A 23,706-nucleotide genomic window follows, 5' to 3' on the forward strand; every position below is an offset into this window, starting at 1 on the left:
GTATTATGGAGGAATATGTTGTCAGTTATTACTGAAAATGATCCCTTGGATATGTTTAGATAATATCTCCTCATGGATATATTTTTAATCAAAATTTGATATCAAGCTTAAGAATTTTGCTTTATTCCACAAAAGACTACACTCTAAGAATATGCAACTAGTGTCTTGTAAAATAATGTATTATGGTTACCAGACATATTGATTTTATTTTTAAAAGAGGATTATTATTATTTTCAGCTAGAAAAGCCCTTTCAGCAGTTGCCCTGAAAGCTTTAACAAACATACTTTCAGACACCATAACTACTAAACCAACAGAGGTAGAAAGAAGCAAGGAACTGGTGAAGGAGAGGTAGAATAAATGCCTAGGCATATTTTTTTTTAAATACTCCCTCCTCAGTGACCATTTCCTTAGGAATGAAACCTGTTCAAGGAACACAAATGTTTAAAAAATTAAATAAAAAAAATCTGAAGAAAAATAAATAGAATGCCATCTATGAGTAAAATATTCACTGGTACAGTGCAAGATTAATAAGGTAACAGGTGTTTAGTACCAGATCCTTAATATAAATATTCTACACAAATCTGAAGACTTATAAAAAACTTGCCCCAAAAGATATAATTGTGTATCCGATCACCTAAACAAACAGCATGCACGTCAACAATTGCTGTGCAAGTTACTTGTTTAGTATAATTTACTGTCGCTCACTTGCTACAAAACAGTTCTGAAACCTGTTCAAAACCTAACTAATTTTTCTCATCGGTTTCTGTAAACATTGTTACCGGTATTCTTAATAACAATACTCAGTTTGCCCTTCTTCCCTAGAATTTTATGTTACACAATATTTCTTCAATAGTATATACAATGGAATCTTGAGCTCTAAATTTGAATTATTCGTGTTTGACACTGGGTAAACATTTCTTTCAATTCATTTTGCTGACTTTCATTAATAGTTTCTGGTTCAGCTGGGCTCTTCTGGACTTTAGCCACAGCAAAGTTGATCCCTTGGGTTAAGCCAGCTTGTGTAATGTTAGCTACCTGTGCCATTGAACTGCGTATCTTTGCAAAGGGAGAGACGGCCCTGCTACCATTATTCTCTGCTGGTGAAGGAGTCGCAGGAAACCCTGGCTCAGCTTCAAGAACAATGGATGAGGAGCCTGGGCTTTTAGGAGACTTAAATAAATTCATCTGTTCAACCACTAAATACTGTGGTCCTGTCTCGGAAAACGATACATCCAGTTTAGATGGTCTAGAAGGAGCCTTATTAGTTCCCAAACAATCAGCTGCCCTTGGAGCATTATTGCTAGTGTTATGCGCCACTTCTGGGAGTTCTTGAGGACTTCTCTCATATTCTGAAACACTGTTGTTCATCTTGATTTTAGCATCCTGGACAAATCTGTGACAGTAAACATCAATCTGTTTAGTGGTATCTAGTGTTGTATCTTCAGCAGAAAGAGCTTCTTGAAAAGTTTTGCCTTCACGCTCCTTGTTCATTCGGTGTCCAGATTGTGCAGCGTGGATGTCTGAAGGAACAGGGATGCTAATATTGATATCGGTGCTGCTCACAGATTGGGACCGACTACTTAACCGAGGAGCAGATGCAATGATACCACAACTAGGTAAGACATAATCTATCTGCCCGCTCTCTAAAGAGTCCATGAATTGCTGGTCGTCGTCAGATCTGGAATTTGTCAGGAAATCATCTGAATGGAACGAGTCGTTATCAGACGAAATCTCAATATCCGATTCTATATTGGCATTAGTATCAGTCATGGCATTTTCCATGGTTTCAAGACTACTGTCGGATTTCCAAAGATTTACTTTCAGATTGGGCTTTAAGAAATTGACTTTCATTTCAGGCTTTGTAAAGTTTCCCAGTTTTCTAAGATTGCTGATATTCACGTTGGATTTGGTTTGTTTCACTTTTTGATTAAGAGATGAAAACTTGTTCATTAAGTAATTCTTCCCCAGGGCCAAAGAACCTCTGTTCTGGGATCTGATCCCAATGATGTCCTCATGTGGTTTGCTGCTCTTCCTGAAAAAATGAGAAAAGCAATAAGTTCCTTTGTTACTTGTACAATAAAAACAGCTGCTTTTGATCCCTTCTTTTATTACACAGTGTACCAAAAATCGGGCTTCACAGACAATTTATTACACAAGTTATATTAAATGTTTGAATTGGTTAGAGTTAGGGTTACCATTTTCTTTTAAATACACCTTACTCATTTCATGCATGACCTTTAAGCATTCCAAGGTACAGTCATATTTTCTCTGGCCAAAAAAAAATATCAATAGAGCATTCTGATTGGCTTAAAGGGCCTGACTTTGGTGCACCCTGGATATATAATTCCTTTTTTTATTGGGGTTTATTAGTACTGAGGCACTCAGCATCCTCAGTATTGCAAGACAGAATCTTCAGGTAATATAAATATTTAAGAACTGTTTAGAGTCCTTAGCGCCCTCTGAACTTGGAATGTTTTCTTGTAAGTGTTTCAGTATCCAGTTAAGTAACCACTCAGTGCTACTCAACCCCAAAAGCAAAGGACCCAAATTTATTTTATTTTATTTACATAAAAGCAGGTAAGTAATGATGCATTAATACTAAAAGATGGCTGGTGTATAGGTAGTCCTCAACTCACAACTATTCCTTTAGCAACCATTAGAAGTTACAATAATACTGAAAAAAGTGACTTACAACCAGTCCTCACATTTACAACCATCGCAGCAGCCCCACAATCATGTGAAAATTCAGGTCCTTGGCAACTGGCGTCTATTTACAATACAATATTGTATTACAATATTTACAATACAACTTCCCCAGCCGGCTTCTGACAAGTGAAGTTAAAGAAGAAAGCTGGATTTGTTTAACAATCATGTGGTTCACTTAACAACTGCAGTAATTTGCTCAACCAATGTGTCAAAAAAGGTAGTAAAATCAGGCGCATTAACAACTGCCCTGCTTAGCCGTTGAAATTCTGGCCTTGATTGTAGCTGTAAGTTGAGGACTATCTGTAATGCATACTACAAGAGTTGTAGCTTAAAGTGAATTAGATGTCAGGGAATTTATGAACATGAAAAAATTAAAGTTCACCTCTCCAGTTTTTTCTCAATAATGGGGACATCTAATCCCATGGCCTGCTTGGTGATTCGCAGCATTTCTGCAATGCACTGAAGAGTGTCTGAAATACAAAGAATCAAGAATTCCTGAAAAGATCATATTTTTCACTACATGCTATGACAGTTTATTTGGATAGATTTGCCTTCCAAAAATAATGTATGCACTATGTACTATGTACTAAACATGAAAGGTTCACCTTCATTTTACATCAAATGACTCATATTAAGAAAGATAGGTACTTAAGCATAAAGCAAAAGAATTAAGCCTTTTTTAATTGCAAAGATTCATTTTTATCCTTGACATAAAATAAAAAATGAAGATTTGTACTAGACACATGTTGTAGTACTCATTGGAGTGGTACATCTATTGTCCGAGATATACTGCAAAATGCATGGCAGTGAAAGTATAATTGAAAGTGAAGTATAATTGAAAGGGTGCAACTTCTCTTAAATGTGTATGCTGCCCTTTCAGAAACCTCCTCTCTGCTCAAAAATCAGGAGTGGACACAGTTCTGGTGTCAGTAATTCAGTAATTAAATTGGCTAATTAATTTAAAATATAGTTCATTTTCAAGCAAGTTACTCTCTCATTCAACTATTTAAATGCCCCATTTCATTTTCATAGCTAAATTGTAATTGCTCAGAAACATCTAAGTTGATTCTATTCGTTCAAAAAAAAAGTAGATACTTACCTTTTCCATCCTCTTCAGGGCTGCGCACCACAGTTCTAAGCGTATGAAAGTACCCACTTGTATCTTTGTATTTATGATGAAGTCTCATGCATGAGAACTTGGGTTTTCCGAAGAATGTTGGTTCAGGACCTTATTTTAAAAAAGCAGTAACAATTCAGGAATGCCGAGTCTACTTTTTAAACAACACACTTCGTTATATCCACCAGGAACAAGGACTTTCCTAGTTCAACTGGGATGAAGTACTACTGGGTTCCACTTATCTCTGAACTGTATGCTGTGATTCTGTTCTATAGCTTCAGTTATATACTATTAAAAGATTAATCCCATGGATTTTGTTGTGTTTTTCTTCCTTATACCAGTGAGTGGTAATAAGTGAACATTGAGGCTGAGGATAATTTGGTTTATATCCGGTTTAGCAATGAAGCTCACCAATTAGTCAATCTCTCAAATTAAGAGGAGCAAGAATTTTTTTTGTACTTTGAGTTCCTTGGCAAAAGGCAGAATATCAAGAAAACATTTTCATAAAAGCTCACCACCTTTTCTAGAGAATTGCTTTAAAATTTTAAACACAGGGATTCCTCCATAGCATTACATGCATGGAAACAGCCACTGGCAGTAGCGAAATAGGTAAAGAAAAGAAATATCTAGAACAGTTGTTATATGCTATATGGCTGTTCCATGCCACAGCCACCGTTTTATTAAACCCAATACACCTCTCCTCTGTTTTTTTTCCCCCAGTTTGCTCCTTACTCGGCTTCCTTTAGCCTCTGCCATCCTTAAGAGCAGTATCCCTCCTGGTGCCGTCGACCGGACAATGCCGGCTGGCGACCACTCGGGGGAGAGTCTTTTCTGTAGCTGCTCCGGCTCTGTGGAACGATCTGCCCGCAGAGATCCGGACCCTTCCCACTCTCGCGGCCTTCCAAAAAGCCACCAAAACCTGGCTGTTCCGGCAGTTCTATAAATCGGATCCAACCCCCAGCTAAGCCGAATGTATGTTGTGTTTTTTTTTAAACTGTTTTTGTTTCTCTCCCCTATTTGTTACTTTTATTTTATTTCGTATTTGTAAGCTGCCCGGAGTCCTCCGGCATTGGGTGGCATATAAGCTCATTAAATTATGAATTAATTAATTACGAATTAGTATATTTCACCTCCCATCCCTTCCACATGAAAAGGCAGGCAGTTGGCTTATGTTGCTCATAAGGAATTGAGTTCCAAGACCAAAGCACCAACTAAAGGGAAAGGGGGAAGAGAAGGCACTGGGACAACAGTGGACAAATTAGTTCACAGGCGACACAGAAGGGGAGCTGAGAGAAAAATGCAGCAGCTTTGCTTAGTCACCTGGTAAGATCCTCCAGAATTTACCTAGGCCACAACCTGCAACAATTAAGATGTTGCTGGATTCACTTCAGCTAATTGCAACCTGCTCAGAACAGTTTGGCTAATTTCAGAGCCACTATTCATGAGTTTGTTTTCTCAAATTGGAAACAAAATATGTGTTCATTTGTTTCATGATAAAGAATTACAATCATTATACAAAAGTTTTTTTCAAATTGTTTTTTTCCCCAATTGCCGATATGCTACAATTGCCCTGGCAAGAAATAGGGATATAGAAAGCAAAATACATACCTATTTCTATCTTCTCCAAATTTTCAAGGCTCAGCCTTTGATACTGATTGACTTTATCTATTTCATCATCATAGCTATAAAGGGGAAAAAAGTGCCAAGAATTAAATCTTCACTGATAGACAAACCCTGGATAATGCAGTTCTGACAACTTTGTCTACAATGTGAAATAAAAATTATTACTTACTAGGCTACGTAGTATGCAGAGTTAGAAAGTAGAAGAAGAACATCCACATCTCTATGAGTAGCATCAATAAGGCTAAAAATAAAAGGACAGTAATAACAAAAATGTTGAAGCATAAATCTCATAAAACACTTTTTGAAGATTTTTTCTATTTTGTTGTTAGGATGGAAACATTTATTAATAAATCATAAACCCAGTTCCTGATTCCTGAGCCAAGCAGAAGGAGGCTTCACCTCCTGCCCCACATTCTGAGATTCCTGTTCTAAGCACATTCATCCCACTGGATTCACCTCCCACAGTTCAACTTCACCTTTAACTGCTGAAGAAATACTTTCCTAATATTGATGTCCTTAAGAGAGTAAATGTCCTGAGAGTAAATGTCCTGAATTATATTATCCTTCATTAACATGCAATACAAATTATTGTTATTCTAGCATCAGCTAAACCCAAGGAGTTGCAATCATGATATAGCACAGTCTCATGTAAAGAGTTAGAAGGGCTGCAACATTATAATGATTTTATTTCATTCTTGAAACAAACATTCATGGATGCTAAATCATACAATGAAAAACAAAGTGATTAAAGTACTGCTTAGAAACCACTAACAACAATAAAAAACAGACTAAAACCTGAAGCTTAGAAAATATGAAGGGAAAAGTACTTTCTCTAGCACCAAGCATGGACCATAAAGTAAACACAAGAAAAACTTTCTAGCAAGAATATTCTATAATTGTGTTATGTAAAATATACTTTCCCTAATACCTTTTTACTAAGTCTAAAGATACTGAGTATCCCCTCTACAAAGAATAAATCCTTTGAATATTTTATGCTAAGCAACCAGAATAAGCAACAAAAGACCATTGTACCTACCTGAACGGTCGTTCTCGATGTGCTGCATGAGAATCCAAAGGAATGGGTTAATTTCGGTCTGGTTGCCTAGAGACTGAATTGAATAAACTTGGCCACGCCTCTCTTTTTCACTCGGCTCATCAGTTTTTTCAATGGAAGGCATGGGCGTTTCAAGAGATGACACATTAGATGTCCTGCTAACTGCGACACTCACTTGCCACCTGCGACCCTGGGCCGAAAAGTGAATGGGCGGGGTTGGATTTTCACGCAGCGCACTGAGAACGACCGTTCAGGTAAGTACAACCGTCTTTCTCCAGTGCGCTTCTTAGAAAATCCAAAGCAATGGGATATGCCTAAGCATACTGACCTAAGGGCAGGTAGATAACCGGTCCAGGGAGCCAGAGTCTGGGTGAACTGCCTGCAGTACCCAACATCCGAAGGCCGCCTCGGCTGAAGCATAGACATCCAACTTGTAATATTTAATGAAGGACGACAGAGATGACCATGTTGCTGCCCTACAAATCTCCTCGACAGAGGCTTGCATTGCCCAGGCCATGGTCGTGGCTGCACTGTGCGTTGAGTGGGCTGTGACATTCCGGGGCGATGGCCAGCCATGCGCCTCATACACCTTGGCGATATCTTCCAATAGTGGTGGACGAGACTTTGTCCCATAGAACCGGAAAGGAAGGCAACAAAAAGGGCCTCTGATCGTTGAAAGGATGCCGTGTGCTTGATGTAACATTGAAGAGTTCGACACATGTCGAGGTGGTGCCATTTCCGCTCACGGGATGCGCTGGATGAGGAAAAAGGTCAGGTAACACCAACTCCTGGGCCCTATGAAACCAGGAGTTGATCTTCGGGAGGAAGGACGAGTCCTGATCAATGATCACTCTATTGGGGTGGAAAATGCAGAGGTCGCTGCGGACTGACAGGGCCCCCAACTCCGATACCCACTGAGCCGAAGTTATGGCCACGAGAAAGGCCACCTTCAAGGTCAGTAACCGAAAACTGATGGAACAGATGGGCTCAAAGGGAGCTACTGTCAAGGTTTCTAACACGATGGGCAGCTCCCACGACGGATAACGATGGACTGTCGGAAGTCAAAGGTTGGCAGCTCCCCTCAGAAAGGCACTAACCCTGGGATGCTGTGCCAGGGAATGGCTGGTTCCACCGTGAAGAACCGTGGAAAGAGCCGCCGTCTGTCTTCATAAGGTGTTAGGGGCCAGTCCCCTATCCAGGCCATCCTGGAGGAATTCCAGGACTTGAGGAAGGGAAACCGATCTCAGGGTGATTCCCTGGGGACGGCACCACCTGCAGAAAGCTGACTAGGTTGCTTTGTACACTCGCGTAGTAGATGGACATCTAACAGCTTGGATGGTATGGATGACATGTGTGGAGAAATTGTCACATATCAGCATGTTTCCCTCAATGGCCAAATGGCCAACTGGAGCCACTGAGGGTCTGGGTGGAGAAGGGCCCCTTGGGTGAGGATTATCCTGTTGTCCGGGATCCTCCAAGGAGGGGCGATGGACAGGCTGGTTAGGTCGGTGAACCAGGACCTGCGGGGCCAGTGGGGGGCGACCAGCAACACCTCTACCTGCTCCAACAGAATCTTGCGAATCACCCTCTGGATGAGTGGTAAAGGTGGGAACTCATACAACAGCCCCCAGGGCCAGGGGCAGCAGAGAGCATCGAACCACTCTGCTCCGGGTGTCTGGAACCTGCTGAAGAACCGAGGTAGGTGTGCATTGGCTAGTGATGCAAACAGGTCTACTATCGGGGGGTTGAACCTGTGGGAGAGGTCATGGAAGAGGTCCGGATGGAGACACCACTCTGGCTGGTCCAGTCATCCGACTCAGCCAATCCGCTTGCACGTTCGTGGAGCCGGAGATGTGGTCCGCCCTGATGGAAAGAAGGTGAGACTTTGCCCACAATCGTGTGCCTGTGCCTCCAACATCAGAGTCTTGGGGTGCATGCCTCCCTGGCGGTTGATGTTTTTGTGTGTTTTGGTGGCCACGTCCGTGAGGATCAACACATGCCACTCTGTCACTAGGTCTCTGAACTCCTGAAGGGCCAGGTGGACAGCCCGAAGTTCTAGCCAATTGATGTTGTTTGTTAAGTCCTGGGGACTCCAACGTTCCTGGGCTACACAGGAGTGGGTGAGCTCTCTAACTGTAGAAGCTGGCATTGGTTGTAATTCTGACCCGATCCGGCTCTCTGAAGAGAGAACCTTTCAGCAAGGCTGAGGAGGTCCACCAGTAGAGAGAGCAGTTCACCTTGGAAGACAGCCGCACTGTGATGTCTGGAACTCCCTTGTGCCTCCTTTGGTGGGGTAGGAGGAACCATTGGAGCTGCTGTGCATGAAGTCTGGCTCAGGGAATGATCCCTATGCAAGAGATCAGTTTCCTGAGTAGTGTGTAAAGAATGGAAAGATGCATTGATCTTTGGGTAAGAACCTGGTTTGCCAGGGTCCGGATGATGGAGTAACGGTCATGAGACAGAGACACCTGACATTGAGCAGTATCTATTACAGCCCCTAGATGTAACAGTGATGTGGCTGGTAGTAATTGGCTTTTGTCCATATTTACCATAAATCCGTGAAGCTGCAGTGACCGAATTGTCACTCAATGGTGTTGGTGGGCCTGCCTTGGAGATGATGGTGTATCAAGACATCGTCGAGATAGGCTTGAAGTCTGATGGGAAGCAGTTTCGTGAATGTCCTTGGGGCCAACAAGAGGCCAAACGGCAGGGCCCGGTATTGGAAATGGCACCCTGCATAAGTGAATCGTAGAAACTTCATGTGTGAGTGACAAATAGGCACATGAAGGTATGCCTCCTTGATGTCTAGTGATGTTAGGTAGTCTCCCTGGTGAATGCAGCCCAAGATGGTTTGCAGTGACTGCATTTTGAAACGCTTCTACACCAGGTATACATTCAACCTCTTGAGATCCAGGATCGCTCCCCCCCCCGGGAATTTTTGGGCGCTAAGAACAGAATAGAGTAAAATCCCCTCCGCTCTTGATCTGAAGGGACCGGATTGATGGCGCAAATATTCAGAAGGTGCTGGATTTCGTTGTCCATGAGAGCCCTCATGACCCAGCACCTTGGAATGGGGCACCGAACGAACCGTCTCAGAGGGGGTGGACAGAAAGTCTAGAGTGAGGCCGATCCGTACGGTCTGGAGAACCCAAGCGTCCAAGGTTGACTGATCCCATTGGTCGACGAAGTAAGTGAGTGGACCACCAATGGGAATACTAACCTGGGAGTCAGCGGTACTGATGGAAGGGTCGATAGCCGGAGCCTCGGCTTCCACGTCTGGTCTGGGACTGCTGATGCTGCTGGGGCTGCTGCTGTTGCCTGCCCCTGTTCTGAAATCCGGATCTGTCCTGGGGTCTATAGGATCTCTGGTATTGGGGTTCGGTGGATCCTGAGTCCCCCTGAAAGGGCTGCCGGCGGGAGTACAGTTGAGACCTGCGGTCTGTCCGTCTCTGAATGAAGGGAAGCACTTTCTTTTTATCTTTGTTTTCTATGAGAATGGGATCCAGAGCTTCCCCAAAAAGCTTCCTATGCTTGAATAGGGCTGCCACCAGGCGCCACTTAAAGCACTTGTCTACCTGCCAATGACGGAGCCAGAGAAGGCGACGGGATGTGACCGTAGTAGCCAATGGTTCTGAAAACAAGCGTTCCGTGAAATCTATCCCCAGGAGGGTTCCACTGGTGTGCCCTTGCCACCGATGTTAGTGGTAGACCTAGCTTTGAAGAGCAGGGATTTGAATAGAGTAGGCTGGAAGAGGCCCCAGGAGTGGGGACATCCAGGCGGGCTCCCTCATCGTCTGATAATTCATGGTCACCTTGCTCCTTAACATCCAATAGCGACTCTTCACTGTGAACAGAGGGTGCGGGGGACGGAGGGTCCCCTGCAGGACTGGAGGCAGGCCGTGAAGGTGCCCTCAAATGCCTGGACCTCCTGCGGAGTTCAGAATCAACCCATTGTGAAACAGCAGCAGAGATAAGCTCCCTGAAATCTCTGGGTAGATCCATAATCTGATTTTCCGCCCCACAAAGCCCAGCAGCTGTGGGGGTGAATATGGCCTCGGGCGGAGAACGCCTGGCAGCAGGAGTGGAGTGTCTGGTACGAGAGGCCTATGCAAAGCACTTGGTGTGGAACCAGAACCTAGGTCCACCTCCTCCTCAGAAAGGCTTTGAACCTGGATATTATCCAGGGACCAACCTCTGGCCGTTCTCGAGGGGGAGCCCTGGAGCGATAAAGAAGGCAGAGCTTCTATCTGCAAGGGCAGAGGAGAAATGGGGGCCCTGGATGGTTTAGGGGCTTTAGAGACCCTCTTAGAAGGGGCCTGGGGCTTGGAACAGGCGTCCTTATCAGCAGCTGCTGAAACAGAAGAGGCCTTAGGTCTATGGCCGTTCTCCTGTTGGTAGCCCTCCCCACCCTGCCAGGGGGAGAATCCCTCAAGGGCGAACTTCCAGGGGAAACTCCTTCCCCCGATGCTGCAATGGGAGCATGGTCTGCCATTCTCAGTAATTACTTACGGAGTGACTTATCGGGGAAATACAAAGCAAACCTGCAAGGGACCCAGCGATCCTGGCTGCTCAATAGGTGATATGCAATCATCGTGAAAGAAGCGCCAAAGCCACCCAAATTGAGATCGCCTGCGGATATTAGTCAGCGAGATCAAAACCATGCTGCTGTTCTCTTCGGAAGCCGGCTCGCAATGGCACTTTAAAATGGCCGACTCTGCTCAGGAGCCTAATTGGCGCTGAGAAACAATGGCCAGCCAATCAAATACAGCCAATCAGCGATCCGTATTTCCAGGCACAGCCCCCCGCACGCGCAATTTGAGATCCGGACCAAAATGGTGGCTCTGCAAGTCCGAAGCGGTAAAGGCAGCAGCGATGGGAGGATGGTGTACCAAGCCTCCAAGAGCAGACAGAGGGGCTCGAGAATGGCACACCAAACTCACAGCCCTCGGAACCAGGCAGCAATCGAGAACGGACTAGCCTGAGTGATCAGGCAGAAGCAGCCGAGCACATACGCCCTCCCCTGGAGGGGAAAAACCTCGCCAGCGATTCTTGCCGGCAGACCGGGCTAACCAGCATGTCCGCCAAACAAACAAATTACAGATTAACCTAAATAAATAAAGAAATTTAATACCTGCTAAGAAGAATCCAAAGGAAAACCTTCTTAAAGGTACAGGAGAAAATGTGGATACGTCTCTTTAGGCAGACTGAATTGAAAAAACTGATAAGCCGAGTGAAAAAGAGAGGCGTGGCCAAGTTTTTTCAATTCAGTCTCTAGGCAACCAGACCAAAATTAACCCATTCCTTTGGATTCTCTAAGCAGCGCCCTGGAGAATAAATAAATCTCAGCAGTACATCAGCATAAGCAGACCATCAGTATAAAGGTCCCAAATTTTAAAGTTCTTTAAAGGTCAAAAACGTTGATTATCCTATTTTGAATCCACTTGACATTTCAAAATTTGTAATGGCTATTACTAAAATTTCTACGAGTGAAATCAGTATTGTATATGATACAGTTACATAAAAGTACCAACCATTCTGAAAAAATAATTATAAAAAATTCTATCTGCCTAACGCTGAAAATAGTAAGATTTTGATTTTATACAAATTCTTACATTCATCTGCTGTTTTTGTTCGTCAACAGTATACATATTATCAACTTTCTTACTCTGCTCACTTGGAATTCATAACAAATTGCAAAAAAGAGAATTATTACAATTCATATGTTTTATTCTCACAATTTGTCTTAGGACAAATTGTGGAAAAACGTAGAATTTTATAATTAAATATTTTAGACTCTGCATACCTGGGGTCGCAGTCAATCAGTGCCCAACCACCATGAAATTTTTCATCGTCTGGTAAAAGCAATTTCATGTAACTCTGCAATAATTGGCTAATCAATTCCTGGTGAGTCCTCAAATTTTCCTTGTGTAAGGCTTCATGCTCTTTTTCTTTGGTAAATATGGAATAGAGATCTTCTGTCACAGGAATACCCTGCATTAAATCTAGACAAACAGAGAGTACATGCATGATTAAATGAGAGCAAGGCACAGAAAACAGCTGCACCATGAAAATTCAGTTTTAAACATTCAATCTAATAAAAATAGTGCTTAATTGTTGATGGAGGAAGATCGGCTCCTTCCTTACCATTTGCCGTGCTTTTCTAATCTCCATATCAGAACTTGGACATAGCTGGAGAAAATCTGGGGCATAGTTATGTCTTCCTTTTAGCCATATTTGAAAAAAATAATATCAATGCAACTTAAAAATAAATATGCTAATATTAGAAGGGATTTGTTTTAATATTTCAAGAAGAATCAGCTAACAATGAACCAATCAAAACTATATTTAAATAACATGATACATGTATATACATGCATATCAACATCACAGATTACAAGGAAGTGAAATGAAGAAAAAAAGATTTGTTTAGTCATGAAGAGCCAATTAGGAATGGTGAGGAATATACCCAGTGCTTTGTTCATTCATGAATAACACAATACTTTATCTATTTAGTGTAAAATGGAGGCAACCGTCTTACCTATGACTGCTTGTCTATAAGCATCTCTGAAGCGGTTTAAGTAGTATCTATTTGCAGAGTTAACACCATCTTTCATAACTCCTGCCAGCTTCCTTTCACCAGTCCTTGTGAAGTCACCCTATTATATAAAATGCATCTCTGAATATTCAATGTGCAATTTAGATATCATTTAGAAAAAGTTCTTCTTTCAATATTGAATAGCTCTGCAGCTTCACTTTTTGGCCTTCAAAACATTCCTCAAATTGGGTTGCCTTGTTAACAAAAATTAGTTGCTGGAAAGGAATGTGTTAAAGTTCTTCAAACCCAAATATATCCCTATCTGCCCTGAAAACAGTACCACCAGCCCACAAATTCTCCACATAATCAATATAATACATAAATGCACAGTGGCTATATTCACACAACATATTTAAGCAAGCCAATTTAAGAACAAGAGATTGCAAATGTAAACACTAGAATGAACAACTATGATTTGTTTGTATGTATAGTCATCAGAACATATTACATGTTCAATATTTTATGCAAACAGGGAAAAATGAATAAATCTGGTAAATAGTTTACGTCTGGTAAATAAACACATTCAATATAAAAATGAATACATCTTTGCTAGATTCACACAGAATGCTAAATCATATTGTGGTTTGTTTGATTTTGGTTTAGTATTTTAGGAAACCAAGCAAATGGAATTAACAAATCATAATTTCTGCTTTTGTGTAATGTATAAACAACAGCCCTTCTATATTCCTATTGACTTTGGTATGACTCATTTTGCTTTTATGCAATAAAATGAACAAAAAAACCTTTTGCAAAAGAAAGTAACAAAAATTATAAACGCTGAACTGAAATTGCATAAAACAATTTGTCTAATATGCAATACAGCACAGACAGGGCTGAGTCTTTTATCCATATATTTATAAAACATTGTATATTCAAAATATAAGACAATACATGCTTATTCCTGAAAAATGTTCTTTCCTTTTCTTTTTATCAAAAGAAAAATATTTACCTTTAAAGCTGCTGTTCCAGCATATTGCCTGCTTATGGCATCACCGTTGTTAGCCCATATGATCTGATAAATTCTATTGCATTTCACTGGCAATGCTTGTTCTGGGGGCATCACTCCTAATTTTTTTAGCTGAAATTTAAAAGTATTTATTATTAATGGTCATTTTTTAATTGAAAACTATAAAATGAAAAATAAAATGAAAACTTCCAACCAGTCTTCTCCTATCCAATTACATCCAAATATATCAGGTAACAATTCGCTTTTACGTGATAAAAGTTATAGTTTAATATATACAGAGGGCACCAAATGGAGGAAAGCTTTCTGTGCTCTTATAACAATTTTTAGATGAAATCTTCCAAACCTGTTGATCTCCGGGTGCGCTTCAAGGTGCTACTTACCACCCATAAAGCCCTCCATGGTAGTGGATCTGAGTACTTGAGAGACCGCCTCCTGCCAATTACCTCCCTACGACCTATTAGATCACACAGATTAGGCCTCCTCCGAGTTCCATCCGCCAGTCAGTGTCGACTGGCAACTATGCGGAGGAGAGCCTTTTCAGTAGTAGCTCCGACCCTTTGGAATGACCTCCCCGTGGAGATTCGCACCCTCACCACCGTCCAGACCTTCCGCACAGCCCTCAAGACCTGGCTATCCCGTCAGGCCTGGGGATAAAGATCGTAATCTGTCCCCACCCGAATGATGAATGAATGTTGTGTACGATTTTACCTATGTATTGTTTTATGTTTACTGTTTTGTACCCCCCTCCCTATATTTTGTAAGCCGCCCTGAGTCCCCTCAGGGAAAAGGGCAGCCTATAAATAATAAACAAACAAACTCAAACAAACTCAAACAATCCTTACTATACTATATTCTAGAAATAATGAGATCCTGTTACTGAAAATGTGTATTCACTGCAAGTTCCTTATTCGTTTTCCTCTTTAATAGGGGACTTTGTACTTAATTTGCATGACCAGGCTAAAATCGAAAAGGGAATTTTAATTCATTTACTGAAAAGCGTCAGTGTAAAGGTACATTTAAATTTTGAATTTTAGCATTATCTATACAACTTCTAGAGAAAAAAATTCCAGCACTACTATAGCTATTTTTCTTCAGTAAGTTCAACTCTTCTATAAGAATTATTCGAAAGCAATTTAAAGATAAGCAGGCTTTCCCAAATCCCTATACTAAGTGTTTCCTTTAAGGGCAATCACTATAGTTTACATTGCTGTACCTGCTGTTCCATAACGGCGCGAGCAATTGCTGCTTGAACAACATTGGTTCGATCCAGGCAATCCATACAGTTGACACGGAAAATTCCTTCCTGTTTACAAATTACACCAGCTTGGTCCACCCTTCCAAAAAAGCGACATAAAATAATTGAAAAACTTTTATTTAAATGGCTATTCTCTACATGCACACACACGGACGCACATACACACACACACAGGTACTTAACTGCTTGGAAACTCATTGAGTTTGGTATTCAACACATTTTGTCATTCTGTTTGGCACTCAATGCACAAGTCGGAACTTGTCGATGACAGCTACTTTGTGACTCATATTATTTCTTACGGGATAAATTTTTTTGGTACTCATTGTTTTTGGTTTTCATCATATCTCCCAGAACCAATCAACAATGAGTAGGTACCACAGCATATATTTATATTCTTATTGTATAATATAAAACAGCTTTTGGTCCTTACATACAGTCTGTTACTCATACTGTTAATCATATCAAGCCCCAACAAATCTGTGAGCCGAGGTGGCGCAGTGGTTAGAGTGCAGCACTGCAGGCTACGTCAGCTGACTGCACTTCGGCTGTTCAAATCTCACCGGCTCAAGGTTGACTCAGCCTTCCATCCTTCCGAGGTGGGTAAAATGAGGACCCGGATTGTTGGGGGCAATATGCTGACTCTGTAAACCGCTTAGAGAGGGCTGAAAGCCCCATGAAGCGGTATATAAGTCTAACTGATATTGCTATTGCTATTGCTGTGTTTGCAGAATTTCTCATCTACGTGGCAAACAGAAAGCTCTGAATGAAAATTGTTTTAGAGATGCATCTTGCTTTGTACTTGCCAAGCCTTCCCCTCATTCCTGATCCAAGCCACAAAGGATACCTACCAGCACCACTTCACATCGGTGATTATGTCAGAAATGGCATCCGTAAGGGTTTGAACGTTTTCAAACTTCATTCCACGGCTAAAAAGTAGAAAGAAGGCACAGTTTGCTGTAATTTTTTATTGTACTAAAAGAATATTCTGCTTATTACACAGAATCTGAAAAAAAAATCCCCATGTTTTTTTCCCTTTTTTTACAATCCACCAAATAACGATGGACCGCTACACCCTAATTTTAATATATATATATATGCATACACATAAGAAAATACATTGTTTATTAAGGAACATTTTTTTTTAAAAAATGAAGTTTACAAAAGCCTTTCACCCAGGAAAACTCTCGTGGGAAACCCCCATATCTTAGCTATGAAGAACTTCTATCATGTATCATATAATATCAACTATAGCAATAGCCTGTACATTCCAATATTTGTTAGGTTATGTTTGTTTCCTAGTCTTACCAATGTTCATGGAAATCAAATGAAACATATGTGAGGCTTGGATTATTATACAATAAAACTTGCTTAAGGTAAGCATCGCCAATAATTTTTTCTCGTCCAGCCTGGTCCACTAGGTTAATGATAATCTGTTTAAAGATAGGAAAATATAAAAACATGTTTTAAAATATGAATGTGCATGTCTTAATTCCACTTCGAAGTACAGGAGAAGCTGTTCTTATTTTAATTTTTAAGGGCTTGTTTTCTAAATGACTGCTAAGAAGCATTCAATCAATGAATATTAAAAGCTTCACCAATTTTTTAAAAATCATATTTAATCTCACATTTTATCTCAGTCAGAAGAAATGCACTAAATGGACAATCATGTTCACTAAATGCTTCACTCTAAACTAGTGTTTCTCAATTTTGGCAGCTTTAAGATGGGTGAACCCTTCCACCCTAACTGAGGAATTCTGGGAGTTGAAGTCCATCCATCTTAAAGTGACATGAGTTGAGAAATATTGCCTTAAAGGGATACATTTTTGTTTATGTAACATGAGAATTTAAGCTTTTGCCTCTTCAGTTTCTAGAAATGTTTGCCCCAGAAAACTCCTATGGAACATGACCAGTGATAGGACAGAAATGCAGGAGATATGGGAATATTCAGCAACTCCCAGCTGCCTCACCAAATATAAGTCAAAATGCTTTCCACTAACACAAAACCACCATTAGAGACAACCCAGAATTACTTGGTAAGCAATTTTTTATAATTCACAAAGTACTAGATATTGCCAAAATCTTTTCTTTTTTTTCCAAAATACTAAAGCACAGTATATAGGTAGTCCATGACTTATGACCTCATTTGGGAGTGAAATTTTGGTTACTTAAGTGATATGGTCATTAAGCGACTTATTATTTATATGTTTATTTGATTACTTATTTATTATATATTTATTGAATTTATACTGCTGCCGCCATTCACCCATGGCGACTCAACGAGGCTTACAGAATATAAAACCACATTTAAAACAATAAAACTAATAAAAAGAATCAAATTAATTAATATAGTATAATAAAATCACGCCTCACCCCCTTCCCCGGCAATAGCAGATCGCGAGCCATTTAATTAATGGGCTCCATCCCGTTCTGGGTTCCCCAGGCCCACTGGCAGAACCAGGCCTTCAGTGCCTTCCGGAAGAGTATTAGAGTGTGAGACGTTCTAATCTCTGGGTTAATTATGTTCCAGAGAGAGGGAGCCACCATGGAGAAGGCTCTTCTTTTGGGTCCCACCAGGTGTATCCCCCTCGGAAATGGGACCCGCAATATTCCCTGCCTCCCCAAAATCATGACCAATTTTACTGAGGTTGTTAAGCAAATCAGTGCTATCATTACCCTAATCACACTATCATTAAGTGACTTCATCTTCCCGAATTGACTGTGCTTATTGGAAGCCAACTCAGAAAGCCGCAAATCACAATCATGAGATTGGAAGACTCTGCAGCTCTCATAAATGCTAGCTAGTTGCCAAGCACCTAAATTATGATCAAGTAAGCATCGAGGTGGTGCGACATTTGTAACTTGAAAGACAGGTTGTAAGTCACTTTTTTGAGACAACTGGAACTTTGAACCATTGTTAAATGAACAATTGTAAGCCGAGGACTACCTATACTGTATAAAATTGCAAAACCACCAGTAGTTTCCATTAGATCTTATAAGATGGTGAAGCCTACCTGTTTTTTATAAATGTTTAATTGTTCTTCAAAATGTGCACAGAAGTAAGTAACGGTTTCCTTCTCACCTACAAAAGAAAGGTATATTGGTTGATTGCTCCTTTGAGATGTTTCCATGAAAAGCAGCAATATTAGATTGGAACAGCATATCACTGGACTGAATTAGAGATGTAATTAAGGTATTTTAAAGAATTATTATAGATTCTAGAATTCAGTGCAATAATATTTAGAAATAATTATTAAGAAATGTATGTCACAAATAAATAATGGAAAATCTTTTTGTAGCTACACATTTTTAACTGCAGTTTTTTTTTTTTAATGTTGGTCTGTGTGTATAAGTTTTTAGGAGACTATGAGGCAGCATGCCAGTTGAATACATCAATTACAACTGCCAAATCACTTTACAACACTTACATACTGCCAAAATTCAGCAAAATAACTACATTATAGTAAAGCAATTTTTCTTTTAAAAAAATTAGTAGCAGAAAAGAGACCTCAGCAGCAGCCCAGGAGACTGGCAAGTTGATGTGGTCCTCTGACCCACCACAATACTGTTCCACAAATATCATCCTTTCAAGAGGTTTTCATGGCACAGGTATATCAACAACCACAATTTAAAAACTGGACAGGACTAGGACATATTTGGGAAAGCAGTTTCAGAGTTTAAGGAGTGAAACAATTGCCTTAAACATTTGAAGAACTTAAAGCAGCCATTTTGGCACTTAACTTCACCTATCTCCCCAAAGGAAAATTTCCAAATGTTTGCTCCCTCAATCTTACACCCTAAAAATGACACTGATGGGGTTGTGTTTGATTATATACCATTAATGTTAGAGATAGAAAATATTTGGAGAAACGTCTTTTTCTTGAGAGACCAGAAAGAATGTCCTGCCATCATTGGAGAACCATGGAAGGTCTTCCATTACTACGTTGGTCCCTTTCAAACACTCGATAAAATCCATCTTTTTTTTATTAAGTTTTTTTTATTTTAAATTTTCAAAACAAAAACACAAAGAATCCTCCTTCTTTACATACTGTAGAAAGTGTATCAGTTGGTTACAAAAAGCTTTTGTGCGTCTCTTCCACTGTCGTCACAAAATTCGTATTAACTCAAGTATTTTAAATCAGATATTTTTATACATATTACCATCATCATACCTCCATTTTCATTTGACTATAATTGTTTAAACATCCTTCATCATAAAACGTACCAAGATTTAAAACCTGACCACATACTGACATTTCATTTGTTATTTCTAATATCCTCCAATAACACTATATCCTTATGGCCTATTCTGACTAAACATCAATAATATTTAGTAACAAAAATTTCTAATCCTCCTTTCCAAATCACTGTTACAATTTACATCCAATTTCCTTATGTTGTACCTATACATATATATATTGTTATCATTATCCCTCCTTCATTTAACTCTATCCATTATCATAGCATTCCCCCCCCAATAATCAAAACGTAGCTAAATTCAACTTAGTTCTTTTGTATTAACCTTTATATATAACCAAATAATTTCTAATCTTCCTTTCATAGGTACCATTCAATATTCATATCCAAATACTACTTGTCATATCAATACATATGTATACATTATCAGTTGTTTATTTAACCATATCTATTATCACTAAATTTCACTAAATTTAACTAGTTTTAAATAATACACTTTCATCTATCTACCTGTATCTTTCCAGTAGCAAAACAATCTCATGTCTTCTGCCATTTGTGGTATCAGTCATCTAATCATCTCCTTAATCAAATTTGCATGGACTTCTCTTATTGCTTATTGAGTCTCTTGTAATTCCGATGCCCTTCTTCTGTTTCCTTGATCAGCTTATCTTTATCAGTGGTGTTATCAAAGATGTTGCTAATAAAATTTCTCTCTTTAATCCATAAATTCTTTTGTTTTTTCTTCTTCTGTATCTTGCCATTTGGGGTAGAGTGTCCCTCCATTTAATTCCTCTTTCTGTATTCCACTCTTTCCATTTCCAGACACAAACCAATCACCATAGATATCAGCAGATTTGATTTCTTTGGTCTTTTCTCTTCGATTTTTAGGACTCTAACTTCCACCTTTTTCCACTTGATAAACATCTCCAACTTCTTCATCATATTTTAATGTTAGATGCCCTAGATTTTCCAACTTCTTCTCCATCCTCTCAAATGTGTTTAATAATTTCTGAATTTCAAACATTATCTTTTGCAAACTTAAAGCTTTTTTCTGCTGTTGAAGTTGTGTCATAATTTCTAGCTGACAAATACTGCTGCTCTGGCTTGAAGGATTTTTTACAAGATTAAACATAAATTCACAGTAAAATCTTCTTTTCACTTTCTCTGGTTAGAGATATAGTTCAAAAGGACACGTGTGTAAACAATTCGTCCTTTGGTCCTTATCACTCTCTATAAACAAACTGTGAGACTTTGAATTAACAAGCCAGACTGTTCAGTGAGGAAAGTAAAAGTGCTTTGTTCCCAATACACAAGCCTCCAGACTCCGAGCAGCAGCACTAACTTTCCCTCTGTTGTTAGAATTCTCTTTGTTTCCTTCTTTTCTTTTCTTTTTTTATATTCCAAGTAAAAAAAATAAAAATAAAATTGTTGAGTAAAATAGAGGAGAAAAAGAGGAAAACACACAGAGTAATAAGGAAGGAGAATTTTAGTCCACAGGTTGCAAAAATAATAATTAAAAAAAGATAGAAGAAGAAAACTTAATCCATTCGTTTTAAAAGGCTTCCATAAATTCCATCCATAAAAATAGCATTTAAGAGCAAGATAACACACTGACCAAAACCATTCAAAGCTTAATTCCGCCGCTTATTTCTTTTGTTCTCAGATTTAAATTAATTTTAAGTTTTTTGTAGGCAGTCTCTTAAAACGGTAAAAATTCTTCACCAGCTGTAAACACTTTCTCTTTCCGTTTCCTTCCGTTCAGAGCCGTCCCAACTTCATCAGCCATGGGGCTGTGCTTTTATCGCCAGCTAGAAAAACCTTTCCTGGGTCGATCAGGGACTTTGCGGTGTCCCTGAGATCAGCAGGACATATTCTTCCTGTTTGCTGTCTCTGCAGGACGGTTTAGGTCCGATTGGACCACCCAGCGATAAAGGTTTTGGCAGCGATCTCAGAGCATTGAGATAGCATGTCCGTCTCGTAGTGACGTTGGCTCCTCCAACTGATGGTAAAGATGGATAAAATCCATCTTCACCACCAGTTGGTTAGCAAAAATCAGATTTATTAAATCACTACATCTAATCCTCTAAGACAAATCTGCAATTTCATCTTTGCAATACACAAGAACATTTTTAAAAAATTAATCTCAGCAAGGTCTTATATTTTTAACATTTGTTAAAACCTGTTGGCCTTTCACAAGGCCCTGAAGAAATGGCTGGGTTCCCAGACTTGGAATTATATTAATTTTATTGAAATATTTGTACTATATGTCTACTTATAATTGATTTTGTTATTGTTGTTTTTATTTTGGCTGCCAATTATCAATTTATTTTTTGTGGGGGGTTGACTGTATTTCTATCCACCCAAAGTTACTTGAGATTAAAACAAATAAATAAATAAAATCTTCAAATGGCCTTCATGCAAGAATTTAGTAATTATTCTAAAGGTTGTAATTTATAGAAAAGAGGATGATAATGCAATACTGTGTTTTCCCGAAAATAAGACAGGGTCTTATTTTCTTTTAAATCCCCCCAAAACACATGGCCTTATTTTTGGGGAGGTCTTGTTATTTTTGAGGTGCATGGGGCGGCGAGCGTGGTCACCTCATGGCTGCTGCTGTCTCCCAATATTTTCAAGCAACCATCAAATTTCAATTTCAGATTTAACTGTATTAAGATATAGTGCATGAACTCACACTAATAGCCTATTTAAGGTGACTCTTTATAACATCACCTCCCGATCACCTCCCATAGACCGATTAGATCACATAGGTTAGGTCTCCTCCGGATTCCATCTGCCAGCCAATGTCGGCTGGCGACTCCCCGGGGGAGAGCCTTCTCTGTTGCAGCTCCAGCCCTCTGGAACGATCTCCCCGTGGAGATCCGGACCCTTACTACCCTCCCGGCCTTCCGCCAAGCCGTTAAGTCCTGGCTGCTCCAGCAGGCGGGGGGGCTCTCGAAATATCCAGCTCCTCGGAAATTGTGACTGTTGTATATTTTAATATGTTGTTTGTGTATTATCCCCCCTCCCTTGTTTTACTGTAAACCGCCCGGAGTCCTTCGAGAGTGGGCTGCATGCAAATCAATAAAACTCAAACTCTAACTCTAACTCTAACATATCAAGAATAGCATGTCAAATAAAATCAAGACAACAAGCATACGTCTTCTTGTAGTTCAGATTAACTGAGTAACCAGTAATCCCAGCTGTAACTTTATAGTAGGAATGGAGAAACACAAGTCCACCCTAAGTCATGTGAGCTCAATGGTAACTTTGGGCTTCTCAAAAAATTCCCCTCTTTCTAGACTGTTGCCTTTACTACTATACCAAACTGGCTGTTGAATCAGATTGAAGAAATGGATATAGCATGCTGGGCAGCCACCCAGAGTCCCTAGGGAGTGGGCGGCATACAAATCTTATTAAAGTTGCAAAGTTGCAAAGGTTTGGGGACAGAAGATGGGTATTGGAAAAGAGGATAACAGCAGAGTCTGAAAGTCAGAATGAGCAGAGGTAAGGTTTTCTGTAAATCAGGGCTTAAGGAACTACCAGTTTTTCTTTCTTTTCCTTTCCGTTTTAACTGCTGCTTGTTTGAGGAATGAGGAAGGGACAGGTTATATCCAGTAAATTGCTCAATAGGGATTTTCTGGAAAAAGTGGGTGAAGACAATGTAGTACCAAAATAATGTCTTTTAACCCTATTCATATCCTGTCAGAAAGGAAAGAAAACCACCAGAAGATATGACTATGTTAAGTAGTTGTTACTTCTCCAGAAAAACACGAAACCTACATATATGTACACCTATGGATACACATATAAACAAACATAAGATGCACATTTACTTGGAATACCATGTCATTCTAAGAATTTGCTAGAGAAAATAAAGTTAAATATTTGTAAAACATTCAACTAAATTCAAATTCAGGTTATAATATTTCTATCAAATACCGTTGGCTTTTTTAATTAAAAAAACAAGAAAATCTTTATTTAACATGTACTACATTGATATAAACATAACCATGAAGATGACAATGACAGCCTAAATACATTAAGGAGACATACTGTATTTTTCAGAGTATAAGACGCACCTTTTCCCCCTAAAAGAGAGTGAAAACTTGGGTGTGTCTTATACAATGAATGTAGCCCCACCCACCGGCCCCAAGCCTTTGGCCTCTGCCTCCCAGCAATTTACCTCCTTACAGC

The 23,706-nt window shown here is 39.8% G+C and overlaps 1 protein-coding gene across 1 annotated transcript in view; it reads right to left on the bottom strand.

The window, feature by feature from the left end:
- Positions 1–97: 97 nt before the first annotated feature.
- INPP5F (inositol polyphosphate-5-phosphatase F) overlaps positions 98–23,706 on the bottom strand; it is a 53,596-nt gene continuing 29,987 nt past the window's right edge. The window contains exons 9-20 of the mRNA XM_032225310.1: positions 18,330–18,397; positions 16,624–16,748; positions 16,167–16,244; positions 15,277–15,397; positions 14,046–14,174; positions 13,040–13,157; positions 12,305–12,503; positions 5,617–5,688; positions 5,433–5,506; positions 3,807–3,935; positions 3,090–3,177; positions 98–2,033 (exon numbers count right to left, since the gene is read on the bottom strand). Of these exons, the coding sequence (XP_032081201.1) occupies positions 878–2,033; positions 3,090–3,177; positions 3,807–3,935; positions 5,433–5,506; positions 5,617–5,688; positions 12,305–12,503; positions 13,040–13,157; positions 14,046–14,174; positions 15,277–15,397; positions 16,167–16,244; positions 16,624–16,748; positions 18,330–18,397 (2,357 nt within the window). The 3' untranslated portion in view covers positions 98–877. The remainder of the gene's footprint in view (positions 2,034–3,089; positions 3,178–3,806; positions 3,936–5,432; positions 5,507–5,616; positions 5,689–12,304; positions 12,504–13,039; positions 13,158–14,045; positions 14,175–15,276; positions 15,398–16,166; positions 16,245–16,623; positions 16,749–18,329; positions 18,398–23,706) is intronic.

This window comes from Thamnophis elegans, chromosome 10 (genome assembly GCF_009769535.1).
Source record: "Thamnophis elegans isolate rThaEle1 chromosome 10, rThaEle1.pri, whole genome shotgun sequence".
NCBI lineage: Eukaryota > Metazoa > Chordata > Lepidosauria > Squamata > Colubridae > Thamnophis > Thamnophis elegans.